Consider the following 23,241-nt stretch of genomic DNA (forward strand, 5'->3'; position numbering starts at 1 on the left):
AAAAATTATATATATATATATATATATATATATATTATTTTGTAGCTCCATAATGTCCTACATTACAGCTTCAATACTACCATAGAAAAGAGAGTTCCCCATGTAAACACTTCGCAGAGGCTGAGAAAATCATGTGGGGGGGGGCATTAAGCTTTCTATTGGTTATACACACATCATTGTGTGAAGTAGGTGTACGTCAGCAAGTAATTCCAAAAATGGAAGAGGTGGGCGGGGCCACCTTGGTTGATTTTCTAAATATAATATCTCAGAAAATAGAAAAGATAGGAGGTTCTTATCTTATATTCTAGCTTATCAGTATCACTAATTTTAGTTTCTAGTTCCTAAGAAACTATAGACTTTGTATTTGGACACCACGAACATATAATTTGAATCAGAGCTGCATTCATCGTACCAAGTGACACACAAAAAAATTGATGTTTAGGATTTCAAGTATTTGTTTTTAAAGTAAGAAATTAACTAATATATAATACTGAAACTTCAATTATAAACTACAGTCTGATATGAAACTTGTTGATATACACAATGTAAGTATGGAAATGTGATGACATGCCCTTTGAACCCTGATCAATCGAAGACACATCAGTCCCGTCTCAATAAGGTTAATTCAGTAATTTGTACTTCACGCCAATTATCCCAGTAGAAAATTCCATTTATAGTTGTGACACTGAACATAATTTCAAGTGCTAAAGACCTATAAATTTATTTAAATTTCATGGTTTCTAAAATATGTATCTTTCACCTACTTATGATATAATTATTTGTTCATCTCATTTTTTTTTTATGTTAAGGTTTTACAAAATCCAAGTACATTTTTGTCAGTGAGCATCTTATGAATTTTATTTTCAGTTACTATAATTTTTATGAATCATGATGTTATCTTCAAGTTTGTAAAGCTGTTAAGCAGTAACTGGAAAAGTACTTATGTAGGGCAGCTACAATAAAGAACTTATTAAAGACTTAATTTAATTTCCAAAAAAAAATATTTTTTTGTTCTCAAATGGTTTTTACTAGTTTCTACATGTAGAGTGACTACCATAAACCAATGCATTTTAATTATTTTTCAGCACTTGTAAGTATCATGGCACAATTTTGGATTCTGAACGGTTAAGCTGTAATATCCCTTAGTTTGATCTTAAGGTAGATTTTGGACTGTCAATTATGTTGTTATAGACTACTTTCACATGCCTGAAAATACCAGCAGGCTAATCTCATGTTTATTGTGGCATAATGGTTGTAAGATATGATTATTTGATACTTTATTGTAAAGCTTTGTTTTGGCAAAAAATGTTTATTTTTCTGTTGCGGAGCCTAGTCTTTCTTTCTTTCTTTCTTTTTTTTTTTTGTAGGTGGAATGTGGTTATTATTAATTAATGCTTTGGAATTTTATATGTAGATATTATTTTTAGTTATTTCAAATCCTAGAAAGTTTATTAAAAACGTTTTTTTAAAAGCATTTACTTGCATTGCTTTAAATCTCTAGAAAAGATTCATGTGTTTTTTGCAGGTGGTCCTTGGCTAGGAAGGAAAAAGTCAAGAAGGAAAAAAACAAAGAAAACTAAAACTAAAAAAAAACATAAATCAAGATCACAAGTTAATGGTAAGGTTTTTGTTCATATCATATATATTCAGATATTCTATAAGCATGATTAAATAATGAAACAAGTTTTAATGTATGAAGGGAAAAACAGCATTCAAATTATGTTTTGATTCCCTAAACAGTTTATTGTGTTCCAAAAGTCGCATTTTGATGCATTCATAATTAAAGTATTTATAAACAAATGCATAAAACCTTCCTGTCATTTATGAATTTGTTGAATCAACAAATATTGTTAGGGCAACTTTATATTTTTTTCATACTATCTAAATATTGCCCATGTTTTAGGTTCTCCTGTGTTTATGCGTATTCTTAGTATATTTATAATGCGAAATACTTTGCACATGGTTAAATTTAGTTGTACTTCATTATTTTCATATGTATACTATTCCACTTTGTGCACCATATTCATATACAGTTGGTCCATTTTTTACACCTAGGCTTAGTGAATAAGCATCTGCATGGTGGATAGTTTTAACTGGAAAAATTGTATTATATATTTAATTATACTACAAATTATTTTGGATATTTTTAGTTGTAAAAATACACATTTTGTGTCTGAAGGGGACACAAAATGGTGATAAAGCTGAGGTTTACTGTTGATTTATATATATATATATGTTGTTAGTTTTATATTTCACTAAAATAATGATGGAGAAGAGTTGTCAAGTCTGCTGTTGTAGATATGCGAGAAATACTTTTTCCTTAATGTTTAATATTAGTAGGTTCAATATGTATTGCACATCTTTGATAGAAAAACATTTACTTATTTTTTAATTCTATGTTTAGATGAAATAATTCATGTAGTACTTTTAGTAGCAGTGCAGAGCTTATTGTAATTTAATTCTTTTTGGCAATGTGTAATGATTTTACAGGTAACTCACCTCCACCTGCTCCTCCTCCTGTTGATGCTGTAGAAAAGGCTCAAGCAATGAAAGAAGAGTTGCTCAAAGAACTCAACAAATTTGGTGATCGCTTGCCACCCAACACACTAGATCAACTAATTGATGAACTAGGGGGACCTGAAAATGTAGCAGAGGTAGTGGCTAGTTATTTTAAACTGCTTAATGAGTGAAAGTAAAATTTTCTTGGGGGATAAAAATTGATTCATTAGTCAGTTATTTTATCAGTTTATTTTTAAGGATAAAGGAGATTAATAATTAAAGTACATACATAATTTAGTACTGTGGATTTTAAAAAATTCATTTCAAACCTTTCTCCATTTGAACTGTATCAGGAAACTAACATATATGAATGTGTACTAGTTGATCAAATAGAATGAGGTGACATCTCGTTGTTTCTCTGTTCTGATGAGAACTGTAGAAATAAAATTATGGAATGTTTTAAACATTTTATTACAATTCAGGTTTTAAAGGATATAGAACAATAAAAAATTTACTGGATCTTAAACTTTTTTAATACAGTGTATAATATGACATATTCCTCTAGGGTAGGAACTGATGTGAAACATCATAATATGACTAATTTTATCAATTATTGCATCATTACTGGTCTAGTGTTAGAGTACATAACGTTTTATACACAGGCCTGGCTTTTACTTGCATATAATGTTTATACATTTTCAGAGTTACATTCAAAATTTAATTAAACTTTTTTATCAATGTAAGTATGTCAATGTCAATGAAGTCATCAGAATTTAGTTTATAATCTAAATTTTTATATTATCTGAGTTTTAGTTTGTAAAGAAAATATTTAAGACAAATCTGTCAGTGTGTCTGTACTCTGAATTTTCCTCTTTCAGTTTGTATAACTTTAATGTTATAGCATCTACACTGTCTGACTTGTGTAGACCCAGTCTATGAACAATTCATAGGTCTAGTATACAGTTTTGACATTGTAACTTCTCCATTTAGTGAGAGAGGTACCAATAAATTTTCCCAACTTGTGAAAGAAGCCATCTATCCTTAAATTTCAAGGCAGTTTTCAATACCACATATTCATATTTGATTTAAATGTATATAACCAATAAGCATTAACTTATTTTGTATTTCAAGTTTGCAGTAGTTTATTTTTTAAATTAGCGGCAATAGATGTTAGACTAAGAGGATTTGATTGGGTGTGTTTTGATAACCAGAGTTGATGTCTATAGGATTTAAGGTTTTTTGCTTTCCTTAAAAAGCTTAGTTAGAAAAATAGTTAAATTGTAGTGTTTTTGGTCCATCTACTTTAATAATTTACATGTTATTTATGTTTTAAAATGCATAATTAAAAGTTACTTGTATTGTTTTGACAATGAACTTAGAGAAAAAGAAAAGTGGGGTTAAGTCACTACAAGTGCACAAGTCCAGAGCTTTACATGCATGTTTGTAAGTTTATGGGTACCTGCTAATATATTCTTACTTTGATGTGTTTTTTTTTCTAAAAGATAAATAAATCGTACCCCTCTATGGATTTCTGGATATGGCGAAGTGACTTCCCAGGTATTTGTTTGGGTATTGTGCCCATGAAACCCTGGTGTAGCTGCATTGTCTTAGGTTGGCATTGTTGTATGTCCACTTATGGGTACTGAATTATTTTTTTTTTTTCATAGTTAAATACCAAAATGATGAAATAAAACATTAAAAACACTCATTGGAAAATGACCACAGTCACCATCTCAGACTATTCTTGTACCTTGCTTTTTGATTGTTTATTCTTTATATCTGACAAATCTTTACAGTACATGCCTCCCTTTTTCATCCAGAATGGGCTAGAGGGGCTTGCTGGCTCCTATGAGTCAGTCAGAATGTTACGTTCTAAAGACATCTTGGTCGAAACATCTACGCCACAACATAGTGACCTCCTTTTGAAATCAAAGTCCATTGGGGGGATATTCCTACTGAGGTTACTTCCAGTGCTTCTCTGAATTCATTAAGAGGAGTGACCATTCAGAGGGACTTGCTTACCATCCCAGAGTGGGAGATTCTTGCTGGTTTCTTCAACCAGGGAGTTTCTGCTGTGCAATGTTTCTCCCATTGTAAGGATAGGATAATGCAGCCTCCCCAAGTTTTATTTTGATGTTTGTATCTCCACAACCACCTGCCTCTGTCTAGGCAGGTTATTTGAACTGCCAGCAGTTTGAACACACTAAGACATCTTGTCATGGTTCTTTGTTGTGTGTCCTTATGGTGGCAAAGTCCACAACAGCTATGAGTTGCAGTTGGACCCATATTGCATTAACTGTAATGGTTCCCATCCCTCATACTTTCATTCTTGCCCTGAGTGGGTGGAAGAAAAAGAGGTACATGACTATAAGGACTATAAACAACTTTTTTACATAGAGGCATGGAAGTTGTCCTTCTTACTTTGGACTAGTATTGCTGCACTCCATTCCACTGCCACAGTGGGAATGCAGACAGATCTTTCCATTCCTCCCATAGTCTTTCTCTCATCATATCAAGAGTCTTTTGCTTTTCATGGATAAAGGAGTTGACAAGTCCATATTTACTTCTGTCTCTGTCTCCACCTCAGCATCAAGTGAATGTTCTGGTCCCTTTCCATCAGTCCTGAGATGCAGGACTGTTATTTGGTCACATACTTGATCACCGGAACCTCCTTCATCTAACAGAGATCTACCCAAATGACCCAGGGCAGGATCTATGGTAGTCGACAGACTTCTTTCTAATAAACAAAAATGTTATGGTCAGAAATAAAATGGCCACCTTGATACAATGGAATTGTTGAGGTTTCCATTCTAATTTGGACATAATTAAGGCCTTGATTGCTTCCTATCATCTTGTGTGGCTCTCCTTACAGGAAACATTCCTCAGACCTGCCAATGCTGTCACCTTTCAGTGATCTTTCTTGTACAGGAATGACAGGTTGTGTGATTGATAAGTTCATGGAAGTGTTGCACTGCTGATTCACTAGTATGCACTCATCATGTCTTCATGGGTTGTACCATCACAGTTTGTTCTCTTTACCTGTCACCAAGAAAAGATTACAATCAAGCAGACTTTGGTGATCTTAATTGAACAATTGCCATCTCCTTTCCTCTTACGAAATTTTAATGGGCACAATCTCCTCTGTGGTGGTGTTTGCCTATTATACTAAGCCTGATGAACCAAGGAAGTTTGGTATATGTTTTAAAAAATTAAACCTTTGTAATGTGCATTTTAAAACATAACACATAATTAACTAAAATATAAAACTAAAACCTAAGTACAATTTAATTGTCTATATAAGTAACATTTATATAATTGAGAAATAATGCTAAAGTGCTAGCAAGGATAAAGGCAGAAACAATGCTAAGAGTAGTTTGACAAGTTCTCTGTGAAATTCTTCGTGCCAATTTTGAAATAACTATTGAGAGATTGTATTTCAAAATGTGGTCTTTCTATTGAATATAAACATCTAGCTCAACTAAGTATAATTGGTTGAGAAATTGTAACTGTGTGTAGAAAGTGGGCGTGGTATCTGTCGAGTTCCAATAAATTTATTTTTTCTCCAAACGTGTCCTAAGGATCTTGAAAGAAGTATGTAAGCTACAAAGTCTGGAAATGAACTTTTGCATCAAACTGTTTTTTTGTTAAATAAAGGAATTAAAACTTGGATAATATGTAACTTTGAACTATAATATAAATTTTAATGCTAATTTCATTGGCATACATTGATCATATGATTGCTTAATTTTTGATGTAACAAAGTGAAATCTTGTGGCATGAGCACAACACAGGTGTCTGTAACCATAGGGTTAAATAATACACCTAAGAACAAAGAAGAACAACACACAAACAAACATTGGCCTATAACTATTGTAATTTAACTAGCTTTCTAACTATGATTTAAGAGCCGTAAAATATTTCTCAAAGCTTCTTGATCCGAAAGCTGTGAGAAAAACTTTCAAACTGAAGAGGAAATAGACAATACTTGGTAGTGAAAACAACTTATGTCATTTGATACATTAAAACTTTTCCTTTTTATTAGTTATAAGTAATTTAGTATAAAATGTCAGAAAGAAATATTAGCAGTTTGAGAAAAAGAAGACATGACAAATGGGCATGGCATGTTGGTCTGGTTTTTTAGTTTTACTCTGTAAATAAATAAGATTGGAGGCTATAAAAATTAGGCTTTGCCTTAGCAATATCTGTAATGACTAATTTACATTAAATTCCAAACTTTGGAGAGTGGTGGTAAATAAACTGGAGAAGGGGGGGAAACCTAGAGAGTGAATGTCAAGATTCTCATACAGAGGAAGATTGAGGATTTTTTGAATATTTCCTTATAATATTAAGAACTTAATATTTGTTTACTATTAAAATTTGATTAATTAACTGACCTCATAACCATTTTGTTTTTTTTATAGTTTTCATGATGTAACAACTTATACAGAAAGCGTATCTTCATGAAATTTTCCAGATTACCAGTAAACATTATAAGGCTTTTGTATGCAAAATATCACTTTTTTTGTCAAGTTTTAAGATTTTTTAAGTAATGTTTTTCTCATGAATGTTGAATGTTGACTATCCAACATGCAAAGTAATTTTGATTTTAAGATTAAAATTACTTTTATGCTTCAGATAATTGTCAAATGTGCTCTATCAATAGTATATGATGGAAGGTGTGGCTTTATTATAGCCGTCCATATAAAATAAATGCTTCATATAAGACTGGAGATATGAGGCACAGTCATATCTTATGGGTGCTATATATCATGGTTGGCTCACGATGTCAAACAGAAAACATGTATATGTACCACTGGTGGCACACAATGTTGTGAATGTATTACACTAACATTTTATACCAAACTTATTCATACAATAGTAATTCAATATAATTTTGAATCTGAGTGTCAGAAAGGTTAATTGCTCTTGATATCACAAATTCTGTGTGAATTCCCTCTGATAGCTAATGATTTGATCTTAACTGGCCTCAAAAAATTTAGACTTCATTTAGCTATACAAATCACAATGCCAACCAAAGAAGGTATTGAAAATCATCTTAAAATCTATATAACTAGTATCACTTTACTTGTTTGTGGACTTTTTATTGCAGCATTTATTTTTTAATCCCTACTCTCTGTTAAAATTTTAATTTTTTTTTCCTGTTTATAATAATTACTAACGGTGTGTAATGGTCTAGATGTTTTGTCTTTTTCTGGTAGCACTATATATTTAAGGAACATGAATAATGAAGTCTGTTATTTATCACCTGCAATTATTTATTTTGACAGATGACGGGTAGGAAGGGAAGAGTTGTTAGCAATGATGATGGTTCTATTCAATACGAGTCACGGTCTGAAATTGATGTCCCTGTAGAAACACTCAACATCACAGAAAAACAAAGGTTTATGGATGGTGAAAAGGTTGGTTTTCTTTATTCACTGGATAGAAATATAGCATTTCTTTTGTAGATAAGTAAAGAGTTAAATCAGTTTTCTCTTATATTTTGAGAGGCTGTTTCAATAGAGATAAATTTTTTTTGTTTCAATATAGCATATAGCCATCATCTCAGAAGCGGCTAGTTCAGGCATTTCCCTTCAAGCAGACAGAAGAGCCAAAAACCAAGCACGAAGGGTTCACATTACTCTTGAGTTACCATGGAGTGCAGACAGAGCCATTCAACAGTTTGGTATGTGTTATTCCTTCTAACACTTTGGTTAGTGCATCCTTCTATTAAGAGAATATAATCTAACTCGTCATATTTCATTCCAGAAATATAACTAATTGATGAAATTGTTTGAAACTAGACAGGAACTTTCCTAAAAGTGTGTAGTTTCAGAAAAATTAACTATTTAATTTTGATTTTTACTATTCAAACTTTGTTATTTATTGTAGTTATTTGCACTCAGACTGAGTAGTTCAAGTGCAAAGTGATTTTCATGTTAAGTGTAAAAATACTTTCATTTGCATAACCTCTAGAACCTCCTAAGTGAATATCAAAGTTCTTTTAAGGTATATGTTTATATTTTGTCATTTTCTCTACCATATCACTAACAGTAGCTATTAACATCAATGTACAGTGCAATAAAATGTTTGAAATTAAGAAATTTGAATATGTACATACCTTTTAACTCTTCATCAAATAATCTTAAAATATCTTCTTTGGGATATATCTTTAATTTCATGTCTTTCCCTTTTCACTTTGTTTATTTTTAATGTTTTATGTTCCTTTCCTGCCCTTTATCATTTATTATTCATCTTAACACACACATCAACATTTGCCTCCTGGCCATATTATAGTATCAGCAGAAATGTTTTAACCTTTAACAAAACGTTCTTGCATTCACAAAGTAATGTAAGCCTCACAAACCGAGGCAAAGTTTGGGTTATATTTTAAAAAATTGTTAAACCTTTCAAATATGAATTTTCAAACATATATAAATAAAACCTAAATAATGCAATTTAACTATGAAACTAGTATGTCTCCAGGTGAGAATCAACACTAAGTGCTAGCAAGGGCAAAATCAGCAAACAATGCTTCTGCTGTTTGAGGTGGTTAGTAATGAATACTGCTTGCCAGTTTTAAAATAACCATTAAGATATTGTACTTTAAAATTAGCTTTTTCGGTTGGCTATAAACATTTGTCAAATATGTACAAGTAGCTTGTAAGTCTCAAATCTTAAGTATAGAAGGTGAGCGTGGCTACTGTCAGGAGGAGGGAATATTTATTTCTTTGCTCTCTGAATTGATCCAAAGGAATTTGAAACAAGTGACAGGTAAAAAGTCCTATATGCATAGTCTTGAGTTTAAACACACACTATAGATGGAATATTATTTAAGTAATAGTGATCAAAAGTTAAGATTTATCACATGACAACAAAACTGAAGCTTAAGTATTTAAGGTTTTTTTTTGAAATAAAGGATTTAAAACTTAGGTATAAAGTATGTTGATAGTATAGTAGTTTAATTAAATTTTGAATGTAACTCAGTAAAACTTTGTGGTATGATCAGTAAGGAGTTCAACCCTAATTTTCATGAGTATCTTTTCTCATGTTATGAGGTTTTAGTGAGTAATATTCAAAATTTAATTAAACTACTTTCTTTTCATAGTATAGCAATAAATGTAGCTAATAATCCATATTTTAATAGCATATAAGGTTTACGTTCTTAATTTTGCAAGGCAATATTTTAAAAAATCCTGAATTCCCCTAGTATGAGAATTGTGACATTTTCTCTCTAGGCATCTCCTCTTCTCCAGTTTATTTACATTCTCTCCAAGATGTACAAAACTTAATGTAATTTACTCATTATAATGTTGCCATCACTCAGGCAAAGCTTAATTTATATAGTCTTCAATTTTATTTGGTTACAGAGCCATGAAATAGAAAATCAGACCCCTCTTACTATGCCTACCTCTCATATCTTCTCTTTCAGAAACTGCCAATTGTTCTCTGATGTTTAATACTATGTTATTTATAGCCAAAGTTTTACTATATGAAATGAAATATTATATGACATACAGAGAATTGTCAGTTTCGATTTCAGTTCAATCTTTAATCCAACAGGAAACTCATCGACTAGCTTAGATAAATTTTTAACTACTTTTGTTACATAGTTAAAAAGCCAAAAAAATTGTGATAGTTATGGAGCACTGTCTCCCTTTTGTATGTTATAATTCTGTGTTCTTTGGTACATTATTTAATTAAATTATTTAGTGAAATATTTCCTTTAGTATAATAAAGCGAGTTTAAGTCATTGACAGTCGATAGCAAAGAAAAAGACCCAGAAAAGTAAATTATTTCTTGTTTTTTATATGTAATTTGTATTTATTATTATAAAAGTATCTAAAATGTAAAAATAGGAAACTTTTTTTAAGTTAGGTAAGGTTAGATAAGCAAATTAAATAATAATAATAACAATAAAATAAAGAATTTTCACAGGGTATGCATGCAAGGAGCTTGTGCATAATGTAGTTTGATATTGTAACATGAGCTGCACATTCGCCAAGTGATTTACACCTTATAATGACAAGAATTGTAGTTAGTTACAGTTCAAAGGGCAATAAAATAATAAAATAAAGTATAAATAGATGTGTACTGTTACGAGTTTAAATATATTTAGGACAAACAAATGTAGTTGCATGTTATAATTTCAAGTCATTCTAGAAAGAGAGAAAAAAAGTGTGTTTAGATTTATTTTGATTTTTTTTGGTGGTTACAAGGTCAGTCAAATTGACCAATCTTGTATTGAGCTAGAATAGGGAAAATAACAGATAAGATATGAAGTTTTACTGGAAAAGAAGTTTTGAAATTTATTTAGGAGGTTTTAGAAATTACAAGACAAAGAAATTATTTTTAATCTTAACATGGAAATCACTTAGCACTCGGACTAGTAAAAAAAAAACAACTAAATATTCATGAACAACTTTTAGCAAAAAAATACATCATTATAAGAATCTGATTTTTGTTTACAAAAAACATAATGTTTACAGAAAGTCTTTTAAATTTTGTGAAAGAACAAATACTGTATTAAAAGTTATAAAATGGAAATTATAATGAATACAAAGTGGTTATGAGATTGATCAATTTTACTGACCTCGTAGTGAGAGAATTAAAGAGTACACGGTAGTCAAAGGGTTAATAGATGGAGTTTTGCTGCATATAACGAGGTTTTACTGAGTTACATTCAAAAGTTAATTAAGCTACTTACTTATTGTGTTATATGAATAAACTTCACATAAAAATGTAGCTAATAATCTAAATTTTAATATTATATAAGTTTTAAGTTCTAATTTTATAAGATAGTATTAAAAGAAAAAAAATCCTGAATTTCCTCTAGTATGAGAACTGACATTTTTCTCTAGGCATCCCTTCTCTAATTTATTTATCACCCCTCCGAGATGTTCCAAAGCATAATTTTGTAGCCTTCAATCTTATTTGGCTACACCAAACTGTCACATCTTCTCTTTCAGAAATTGCCAATACTTCTCTGTGATGTTAAATACTATATTATTTATAACTAATAGAAAGCCAGAGTTTTAATCTATCAAATGATGTATTATATGACATTGTTTGCTATACAGAGAATTGTTTGTTTCTCTTATGGTTGAAATTTTATTCCCACGAGCTTAACTGAATTTTTAATGGCTCTTTTCATATAGTTAGAAAGCCATAAAAATTGTGATAGTTGTGATAATTAAATACAACTATTTAGTGCAGTAGTACCATTAATGTGTGTGTGTGTGTGTGTGTGTGTGGCAATAATATTAGTTGCACACATTTCAAAGGGCAATAAAATTTAAATATAAATAGATGTATAATGTTATGAGTTTAAAGCTATTTAGGATAAATAAATGTAGTTTGTTACAATTTGAAGTCATTCCAGAAAGAAAAACTATATAGTGCAGTAGTACCATTAATGTGTGTGTGGCAATAATATTAGTTACACACATTTCAAAGGGCAATAAAATTTAAATATAAATAGATGTATAACGTTATGAGTTTAAAGCTATTTAGGATAAATAAATGTAGTTTGTTACAATTTGAAGTCATTCTAGAAAGAAAAAAAGGATAATTTTTAATCTTAACATGAAGCTTTCAACATTTTAACTCCATATATTCATGGAGAAATTTTTAGTGAAAATACTTCAATAAAAATTCTGAACTTTCGTCTACAAATGAACCTTAATGCTTACTGAAAACACAAAATTTTGTGAAGATGCACAAACATATTAGAAGTTATAGTATGGAAGCTAAATGTTAATTTTTAGGTCAAATTGACCAAGCCCACAGTGAGAGCCAATTTTTTAAAGGTTTCATGACATTTTACACAAAATGAATAAATCGAGTGAAAGAATGACAGTTTAGTTTGTACGAATGAGAAGGACTCGAGGCAATTAACAGTTCATAATATGATAGGTATCATTATTTCTATGATTTCTATTATATTTATAAGGATTAGTGACTTATCTATCTATAATGGTTGACAATTATCAAATCTATGATTCTAATATAAAAATGTTACATAAATATCAGTTCATTTGCCAATAAAGAAGCATTGTATTCCAAATATGATTTTCAAACCAGATATTTTCCAAATGAAATATGAAAATTTGGTAACATATCAGTTCTATTATATTAATATCATACTTATTCACAGAGAAACTGTATGCTAAATATTATGGCTTTATGTCATGTCATTTGGAAATGACAGTGGAAGTGCAATCATGATTTTTACAAACTTCAGGAGGCACTTAGGGCATTTTAATTGTAACTGTGTGCATAGAAAATTATCTTGCTTTAAAGCATTGAATGATTTATCAAGATGTATTACATATGGTAGCTGATACCATTTGCAAAACAGTTTTAGCTAGAGCTGACTTTCAAATAATGATGCTGAGTCATACCCTTAAATGGTTTCATATATGTTTTCTTCTTGTAGACATCAATATTGAAAGTTTGGTATATTTTCCTTCTAGTAGTAGATCATCCAACAGATTATTGCTTCCAATGCATGAGGACATTTGATAGTTTAGTATTTGTGTCAGTATATTTAAATAGAATATTTACTGCATATTAAAGCGACAGATTAAAGATTTATAATGTATAACTCAAACTAGGTCTTAAATTAGGATAAATTCTTTGTTATAATATCACTGCATGTTTTAACTGCAGATTGTAAAGACTAGTATAATTTGCTGCTGGTCAAAGCCACTTTCCTAAAGAATCTTTAATCCATCATTTTCAATATAGGTCGAAGTCACAGATCTAACCAGGTCAGTGCTCCAGAGTATTTGTTTCTTATCTCTGACCTAGCTGGAGAGAGAAGGTTTGCTTCAATTGTAGCTAAAAGATTGGAAAGTTTGGTGAGTCTAAAAGAAGAAATCATTAGTATATCTTGTATATGATTTAAGAAAAAGAAAAAACTCAATATTTGATGCAGAGGAGCCTACTTTTTAGGAAATAAGTTTGGAGACAGCTTGAATGGGTGATGAGGAAAACTTTATTATGCCATCATCAGGTACAAGTAGTTTACATGGACACAGGAATATACGTACAATATGAAATAAAGGGGTCACATGACTAGGGATCACTTAACAGCTTAGTAAAGGAACCTTTGTACCCTGGGATGCTGGTTTAGAGTAGGGCTATTTTGTTAAATTAAGATAGCTTCCTCTATTTTGTATATATTGATGTTTGGTACTTTGTTTAAAATTGTTTTGTTTAGTTATACTGTGGTTTTTTTTAGTTTCAATTGTGGTAAACATGGAAGGTTTTTTTATTATGTTCTGTGAATCTGGTTTCTTCGATGTAGAACCAGATATGGAAACCAGATTCACCAAACTTAATATAAACCTTCCCATGTTTACCACCATTGCAACTCAATAAACTACAGTACATTTATGCAGAACACTGTAATTTTAAACAAAGAATTAAACATCAGCAAAATCAAAATAAAGGAAGCTATCTTAATTGAACAGAATAGCCCTACTCTAATCCAACACCCTAGGGTATCAAGATACCTTTATTAAACTGTCAAGCAATCTTCAGTCATGTGACCTCTTTATTTCATACTGTGTGTGTATGTATATTCCTCTGTCTATGTAAACTACCTGTACCTGATGATAAACATAATATTGTCAAAACATTGTACATTTATAATACTTTTATTCATTACCCAGTCATAATGTCTTCAAACTTTTACTTGCAAACAGTTGATTGTAGCAGTGAACAAAAGATGTGTTTACATAGGGATTTTTGTTTTAAAAATGTCTTTTAGGTTTTGTTTTACCATTCAGTTAATTTTCAAAAATATCTTTCTTACCAGAGTAAGAAAATATTTCTTAAACTCATTGTTTGCTTTATATAGACATAGCCTACTTTTGGAAGTAAAATATATAAAAAGTTTAAGGTACTGGTGTTTTATGAACAGTATGCTCCTGAATTCCAATGATTATACGCATGAAGTTTTTTAAGTGAACCTATTATAAATGCAAGCTTTTTAAAAATATTGTGGTATTTCATTACTACATAGACGTAATGTATTCTGGCATTTAAGGATGGTAAATTGTTTTTAAAGTGTAAACTGATACCATATAGGGTCTTGATTTAATCAAGCTTATTGTTTTAACCAACCAAGTTCTGGACAATTTTTTCATATATATGACACATGGTACCAGAGAAAAATAACTGATTAGTACATATGGAACTGTAAATCTTAATTCATTTTCAATTCTCTAAAGATCTTGCACGGAATGATAAAGCGGCTGTTCATATTTTGTGTTTATCACTGGAATGGGTGTGCATCTTAGCATTGCTCATGTGATCACAAAAAATAAGTTATAGGAAGACTTTTTTTTTTATGAATTTCCAATTAATTTCATATCTTTCAATATAATACTTTTGATTTAGTATGCTAGTTATTTTTATACTTCTAAAGAAGACAAAATGTCTAGGTAATAATTTACAACTAATATTGGTTCACATAATAGAATAAGATGCTTGAAGATATTGACTTCTAATTAGAACCACTTGTTTTAGGAAATGAGACACAGCTACAGTTTCAAAGTAAATTAAGTTTTGATCCAAGAGTGAAATAATTTGTAAATATTCAAAGAAACTGGATTAGTTAACTCTAGCTTTCAATAAACCCTAGTTGTGTAGATAGGTGATAGTAACTATAACATTTGATGGTATTGGTGTATCAATCTTTTTGCCTTAAATGGAATTACATTCAATGCCAGAAATATGCTTGTAATTTACGTTAAAATATTAATGTTTTATAAATTCTACAGGGAGCTCTAACACATGGAGACAGAAGAGCCACAGAGTCTAGAGATCTCAGTAAATTTAATATTGATACCAAGGTAAGTTTTGAATATTCTCTGTACACATCCCTTCTCATTACTTGTAGATCAGACTATACCAAAGTAAGTATTGAACATTCTCTTTCAACATCCAACATTGTTATTTGTAAATCAGAGACTGATGTCAGTTTGTGTTGCATTAAATGATTTAAATAAATTGTATCTTATGTTTACATTTGGGCTTGATACTTAGAACTTGAAGTAGAAATAAAATCCAAGAAAGTGATATGTATATATATATAAAATAAGATTAAGTGCCTCTGTGTGTGTGTGTGTAAAGTAACTCTTAAACTATTGGTTGCACTGACTTCTGAATGGTACTGAACAAATTGTCTCTGCTCTGAGGTTTGCACAATAGTAAAATTTTTCACCCAACCCATTAGAGAACCTTGGGTATTTTGCACAAACTTTTACAGGGATTCCTTGAAAGCAGACCCCAAATTTGGCATTGATTTGCATTAAAGCATGTAAAAAAGTAGGCCTACTAATTACCAATCGTAACTTGGTTAACCCTATAAGACCTGGCAAATTTCTAAATTCAAGTCCTGTTAGACCCAGGACATCGTGTGTAGGCAATGTTGCTCTCATTAAATATCATTCCAAAAATAAAATTAGTGGATGAATTTGTTTCAAATTTAATAGAACTTCCTAAAATTATGTAGTTTTAGACAGAAAAAAAAATTAGATTTTTCTAGTATTTCTAATAAAAAAAAATTTATTTAATGTAGTTATTTGCGCTCAAACTCTGAATAGCTCTGTGATTTTCATATGATTATGTAGCTTCTTGAAATGTCTGATTTTCAAATGTGATATTTGTGTGAACTTGTAGCTTTGAAATTTTGAAAATATTTCATTGTGATACTTTTAAGGAAATAATAAAAAATGCCTACCTTTGTTGTCATTTAAGTTACTGATTTTTACACATTTTTTGTAAAACTTTCCTATGAAATTTTATTTTATAAAACAGTAAATATTATTTTTTTCTTGACTTGAAAAATACTACACTTGCTTTTATTGTTTACTACCACTAGCATAAAATAAAAATTTTCCATACCAAAATTATAAAGCAAGCTAACTTAAGTTGTTCATCAGAAGTTTTCAAGAATGTAACATGCTTTAAATCTGTTTTATATTCATTTATTTTCTTTTACCTTTCTTTTTGTCATTTTCTTGCTCACTTAAGCAGTTACTTAAGCCAGTAAGGTCTAATGTAAACACAGCTTAACAAACAGCAGCTTTGTTTGCAAAACAAAACTTGATATCATTGAGTGCAGAATGGTTTAACTAAGCCTACCTCATTTTGTTCATTGGGAAAATATTTCTTTTCTTGTATGTATTGCAACTCTATTATTCAAATGAAGTATAAAATGGTAAAGCAAGCTTTAAAAAGAAACCAGGACTAATTGTGGCACAAGTGACCACAAATGTTTTCTCTATTAGTAACATACCAAACTAAGATGTTATCACTTTTTTCTGATCTCTGCATTGAACTGGAAGCCATTTTGGCTTATATAGTTGAAAAGAACAGAAAAGCAGCTTTCATTGCATGTTTAGTTCACTAGCCTATGACTTCTCACAGCTGATTTATCCACAGTTACATCACAAATGTTTGGCTAAAACTGATAAAACTACATTTGTATTAAAGTTACTAGATTCAAATTATGTTCATCCCAGGGGACTATGGGTGCTGTATTAAGCTCAGAAAAAAGTTCAAGAAATTCATAAACATTAATTATTTTGATTCAGAGTGTGCTGAAATCAACCTAATATCAGAATTTGCTATTTTTGTTTGGGTTTATAAAATTTGATAAGTTTAGTTGATGTGCAATATTTTGAGCAGCAAATTGCATACCGAGCTCTGCCCTTGTTGAAAGCCCGACAGAGCTGAAAAAGTCTGCAAGTAAAAGTGAATTATTAGTCCATAATGGGCTTTCTTTTTGAAGCTTTTATAATGCACTTTAAATGTCTTATAGTTTTGCAGGGTATTTTAAGGAAACTGCACTCTGTCTTTTTTCCATTAAAACACACAAATTTGCTTTTAAAAAAAGCTAAATCTCTGCCTGGACTTTCAGTTGCATTTGTTCTCTAAGAAAATTGTGGATAAGAAGTGAGGAGTTGTAGCAGTCAAGTCAAGAAACTTGGCAGAAATGGCAAAACAGTTGTGTCACTTCTTGTTCAAAGCAGTCCATTTCACAGTAGAGGTGGTCAAGATTTCTACTGTCTGAATTTGGTACATTTAATGCATGAAATTTGATAAACAAAAAGTAAGAAATATCCTAAAGAATTTTTAATTATGAAAATACTCCAGGCTTTAGCTCATTCTAACCATAGTATACTGGAAGTAAAATGGTGTGAATCAGAAAAGTGGGAAACTTAAAAAGCAGCAATATCTTTTTTTTTGCATTGCTGGATATTTTATTACTGTATTTTGGCTATTATGGGAAAGAAGTCAAAATGCTGGAAATTTTATTCACTATCTTTTTCAAACTCAACTATTTACAATAGCTATTGTAGTAATGATATTGTAGTTATTCTATAAAATGTTATTTTTCAATATATGGGTAAGTTAAATATGAATTTGGTTTGCTTTTGGACTACTAAGTTACCATGCCAAGTTTGGTCTGGATCTGTCAAATCATTTAGGAGTAGATGTGTCCACAAACAGACAGTTTTCCATGATAATGAGTTATTGCGCCAGTATGGCTTAATATGGATAGTGCAGAATGCCTGTACACCACTTTTTATTGTGACTGTGAATTTATTTTTATTTTGTGGAAGAATAATTTCAAGTGTATTTTCTATAATTTTCTTGATTCAATGTTGCAATTTTGCCCTTGAAGGAGACTGCACCCATTTTGGTGTGAAAGTGCTGAGATATCGATCATGTACTGAATCAAACACAGTGGCCCTGCTCACCTCTTTCCATTTTTGGAAATGATCCCTAATACACACTTACTTCTGTATATGATGTGAATAACCAATCAAAAGCTCACAATGCCCCCGCAGTGGCTTTCTCAGCTATTTTCAAGTGTTACAACATTACTATGCTCTTTTGATACAAATCTTCATGCTGGTAAGGTGTCTTTAGTGAGCTTGAAATTTCATATTTTTTTCAACCCAAATACAGCTTAGTTATTAATTATAGTAGAATTCTGTAGTATTGATATAGTAATTTATGATCTTTGATTATTTCAAATGTATATATATAAAACCTAAAACATTTAGTTTCACATCCCCCACATGCAAAATCTGACAAGGCTTAGCAACTTGCAGCAAACAAGTACAAAGTTTGTAACTAGAAGAGATAATAGTTTGCTATACTTCTTTATTTACTGTTCTATGTTTTAAGAAAAAACAGTTTAAGAACTTATTTGTAAATAGTAATAATGTATATACATATTTAATGTATTATAACTGAAATAAGACTATTTTACAAAATACTAGTCCACTAAAACACAGCCAAGACAGGTCACTTTGTAAAGTCTAAAGGTCAGTTTTATATTATTGGATATGGTAACATGAGTGCACGTGTGCCATGTCATTGCATCTTCAGGCACGACTGAAAGGTTAATATAATAAAACTAATAAATATATATAAATGTATAATGTTATGAGATTTAAGCTATTTAGACTAAACATTTGTTATAATTTGTAGTCATTCTAGAATGAAAAAAAGTATAATTAAACTTATTTCCTAATTTTTTATGGTGGTTACGAGGTTGGTCAAATTGACAGACCCCATATAGTTAGGGTAGAGAAAATACAAGAAAAAATATAAAGTTTTACTGAAAACAAATATTTGAAATCTGGTTAGAAGGTTTTAGAGATATTTGAGATTTGGGGATGAAGAGTAGGTTTTAATCATAACATGAAAATCAATTTGCACTCAGACTAGTAACTAAACAGACTCTATATTTTCACAAACAAATCTTTTGTAAAAATACTCCATTAAAAAAATTTTTTTGTGTGTGTGTACAAAAGACTTGGAATCATTACTGAAAGTCTACCAAATTTTGTGAAGATGCACATACAGCGTTAAAAGTTATAGTACAAATACTTAGCGTGTGCAAATGTGTATACAAACTTGTGTTTTTAATACCAAGCCTGTTGCAAAAGGGTTAATCTCGCAAGCATATATATCTCTTTTCCACAATGGTATCGGTTTTATTCAGCTTTGTGAGCATCTACCAATATCTTACTCTCATGAGCATAATTATACCTTTCCTAGTTATTATTCATTGTACAATCTCATGATCATCTAATTTGCTTTTTTATGAGCATCTCTCCCTTTCCTGTTTGTTTCATGAAAATTTTTTTTTTTTGCTTATTGATTACAAATTTATAAGAAATTTGTTTTATGAAAGGTTGTATTTAGCACATTAGCTCTGTAAAAATTTTTTTGTTATTTGTAGTGATCTCAGAGTGGTTTTTGTTTTTTAGTATGGAAGGGCAGCTTTAGAATCTATGATGAGAGCTATAATGCAAATGGAAATTCCACAAGTACCACCACCTGAGGATTATGAAGGAGACTTCTTTGCTGGTGGGTTACTTCTGTCTTATTTGAAATGTATAATATAACTTAATATAAAATGACCAAATACTTAAATGAACTTGTAAAGAACAAGATCATGCCAGTTATTGTTAGTGACATTTTAAAATAAATGATATTGATATTAAGTCATGTAAAAAAGGAGAGATTCTGTGTTATTGTGAATAAACGAGTTTTTAACATCTTGAAATATAATTAAACATGAAGGCTAGCAGGTAGTAGATAATGAAACTTAAGCATAAATAGCAGCCATATGTACTAGCATTATCAGAAAAGTTGGTTTTCTTAAAGTCTTACAGTTCTAAGTACCAGATAGAGAAAGTTTGTTGTTTCACTCAAGCTGTAATGAAATTGTTCTCACATGAAGCACAATATTTGTGCTTTGAAAGGTCACACATCACAAAACAAGAGACTAATAAGAAAATAAGATGTTAACTGTGAATGAGGTGTTGAAATTATGATTTTGAAACAAGGTCATGTGTTGCTACTTTCTACAGGCAGAAACAGGTTGAAAGAAACTAAAGTGAGTAAACTCAAAGTATTCCACAAGGATTTATAGTATTGTGGAAAATAAATTGAGGAAAGACAAAATATATTTGTGGAGTGAAATGTCTGATTTATAAGAATGAGAAAAATGAGGTGAAGGTCCTTAATGATAGCCATTTGTCTATTTCAACCCATTTTACTTCAAAAACTATATTTTAAGCATCAAAAGAAGATCAGTTAGAGACTTAGATCTTTTGATTTATTAGCATTGAAACACTCTCTGTAAATTAGTTTCTTTAAATAATCAGCTTGGGATTAGCTTTTTGTCAGTACTTTAAAATGATTTTGTAGAATGTACTAAGCAGAGCATTAGTAAAAATGAGAACTGTCATTCTGAACAATTTTTCAGTTAGGTTTGTTTCCCTTTTTTTTGAATAAACAACTGTAACTAATAATTTTTCATTGCTTTGATAATTTTCAAACATTTAAGATGCAATAGTAAATTGGTTTTCTCATTTGCAGTGTAGTTTATTAGCCACTAGTGTGTTATAGGTAGCAGAAACATTTTGGACAAAGCTAATATTTGATAGTTACTTAATGTATATTTTATTAATATAGATGTCAGAAAAGCTCTTGTAGGAGTTGGACTTGCTACTGAAGACCCTTATTTAGGGTATCAGAATCTCGAGAAAGGTAATATTGCATAGAACTTTCTATTTTAATAGCATAAACCCTTTGATTGTTTGCTGTATGCTAAAAACAGATCCACGATCTTGGTAGTTTTACAGTTCATTGTATCACAAACCAATTAACAAACTTCTAAAACCTTGTACTGCATGTCAATTGCCTGTAAAAAAAAGTAGTGCAATCATGAATAAATCATAGCTGGATGCAGAAAAGTAAGATACCTTCAATTAGGGTACCACTGAATTTGTATGTGCTTAGCAACTTTCTTGAAACAATACACAGCACAAAAATTTCCATGAGTAATTGAGTTTAAAAATAGTGACAGAAAAATATGATCCTCAAAGTATAAACTAAAAGACTGCTTAGCAATGAATTTCATGTTTTTAAGAAATATAAGCCTAGTAGATTCACAAGGGAAAAATTCAGAATACCTGGGTATTAGTGTGCAAACATGTTGTGCAGTATGTTTTATATTGTAATTGTAAGCTATACATTATTAATGTTATTTGTTTAAATTAAAAACTGAGTGTAGAATAAAAGAAGAAATGTTTGTTGTTTATATCTTAGTCTGTAGTGGATGTGGAAGAACTATTTAAAAATTATATTTTTTATGTGAAGTTAATTATGAACAATAAAAAGGTGTTCACATCATAAATCATTTAACAAGAAGTTTTATACAATCTATTATGAAATGTGATATACAGTTATTTTGATATATAGACACACATTAGCATTGTCCCATTTGTACTGAAGAGACTGTTATTTGTTTATTATTATTTGTTGTTTGCATTTCTTCTATTTCAGATGCCTATAACATGAGCAAGTTCTTGAACAGGATTTTAGGAATGGAAGTTAAACTACAGAATAAAGTGTTCAAATATTTCACCGACACTCTAGAAGAAGTTATCTCACAGGCAAAGAAGACTGGGCGCTATGACCTTGGAATCATGGGTGAGCATATATATAGATATAATGTGTTTAGAGTTCATTTTATCAGTAAATTCTGAAAAACCTGTCAAACGTTTTTTAAAACTATCATATATGAACTATGAATAATTTTTATTTCTTTTAATTTGCTTATGATCCCTGCATTTCAGACTTTATCAGTACTAGAAGAGAACATTGTATTCCAATTTTTTTGGACTTTTTCTGACTTGTAGAAGCTGAGATTTTTTCAACCCAACACTTTTAGTATGCTTCATACATTTTTTTATAAAATGGGCCATCTACTTTGTTATCTGCTATCCACATGATGGGACTGTCATTGCCAAAATTGAAGTGGTCTAGCCATTTTGGGGCAAAAACCCTGAGCCTGTACCCCTGCCTCCCCATTCCAAAGTTAAGAAAGTATGAAGAATGACAATAAACATGATAATCTTATGCAATTTTATTTAAAATGTGTTCATATGGCCTTCAGTAATCTCTAGTATCGAAAAAGATGTCTGGACTGGCCAAATTGCTAACAGCACCTTTGTTTTGAAGCTCTGTTTACGAGGAATATAATGGTGTAAATATAAAAACAGTGTAAATAGCTGTTGGCCTTGGATATCATGTAAAACTGGTGGAGGTTTTGGTGTGAAGAATCAGTCACACCACAAAAGCTTTTTAAATAATTCATAGTGTGTTCTAGTTTTTTACTTTTGCTTTATACTTTATTAGTATTGTAGAATGTATATTAGAATGTTACGTTTATTTTCACAAATGAATAAGAACCCAGAATTAGCTTGTAGTACAACTTGGCTTAGCAACAGTACAGCTCTGAAGTAAGGTATGCTTAAGACATTCAAAGAATATCTGAGTTCGTTGACTTTACAGCAGTTTTGTGACTTTTCAGTTGAGAAATGTGAAATAAAAAATATTTATATTAAACAAGTTCAAGCAATTGGAGAAGTAAAATGAAACATTGTGTAATATTAAGAAAATATGGTTTCCTAAATTTTATTAGTTTATCACACTGCTAGTGATTTACACACACACACACACACACACACACACACACACACACACACACACACACACACACACACACACACACACACACTATATATATATATATATATATAAAAACATATATATATATATATATTATTATATATACTATTATATATTATTATATATATATATATATAATAATAATATATATAATAACTAATAATA

The 23,241-nt window shown here is 30.3% G+C and overlaps 1 protein-coding gene across 1 annotated transcript in view; it reads left to right on the forward strand.

Moving 5' to 3' along the window:
- Nucleotides 1–1,501: 1,501 nt before the first annotated feature.
- Nucleotides 1,502–23,241, forward strand: part of LOC106465860 (protein strawberry notch homolog 1-like) — a gene marked incomplete at its 5' end in the record, with an annotated part of 30,827 nt that continues 9,087 nt past the window's right edge. The window contains 9 exons of the mRNA XM_013926103.2: nt 1,502–1,618; nt 2,491–2,654; nt 7,788–7,919; nt 8,050–8,185; nt 13,249–13,361; nt 15,291–15,362; nt 19,803–19,902; nt 21,016–21,090; nt 21,889–22,035. Of these exons, the coding sequence (XP_013781557.2) occupies nt 1,502–1,618; nt 2,491–2,654; nt 7,788–7,919; nt 8,050–8,185; nt 13,249–13,361; nt 15,291–15,362; nt 19,803–19,902; nt 21,016–21,090; nt 21,889–22,035 (1,056 nt within the window). The remainder of the gene's footprint in view (nt 1,619–2,490; nt 2,655–7,787; nt 7,920–8,049; nt 8,186–13,248; nt 13,362–15,290; nt 15,363–19,802; nt 19,903–21,015; nt 21,091–21,888; nt 22,036–23,241) is intronic.

This window comes from Limulus polyphemus, unplaced genomic scaffold (assembly GCF_000517525.1).
Source record: "Limulus polyphemus unplaced genomic scaffold, Limulus_polyphemus-2.1.2 Scaffold2078, whole genome shotgun sequence".
NCBI classification, from domain to species: domain Eukaryota; kingdom Metazoa; phylum Arthropoda; class Merostomata; order Xiphosura; family Limulidae; genus Limulus; species Limulus polyphemus.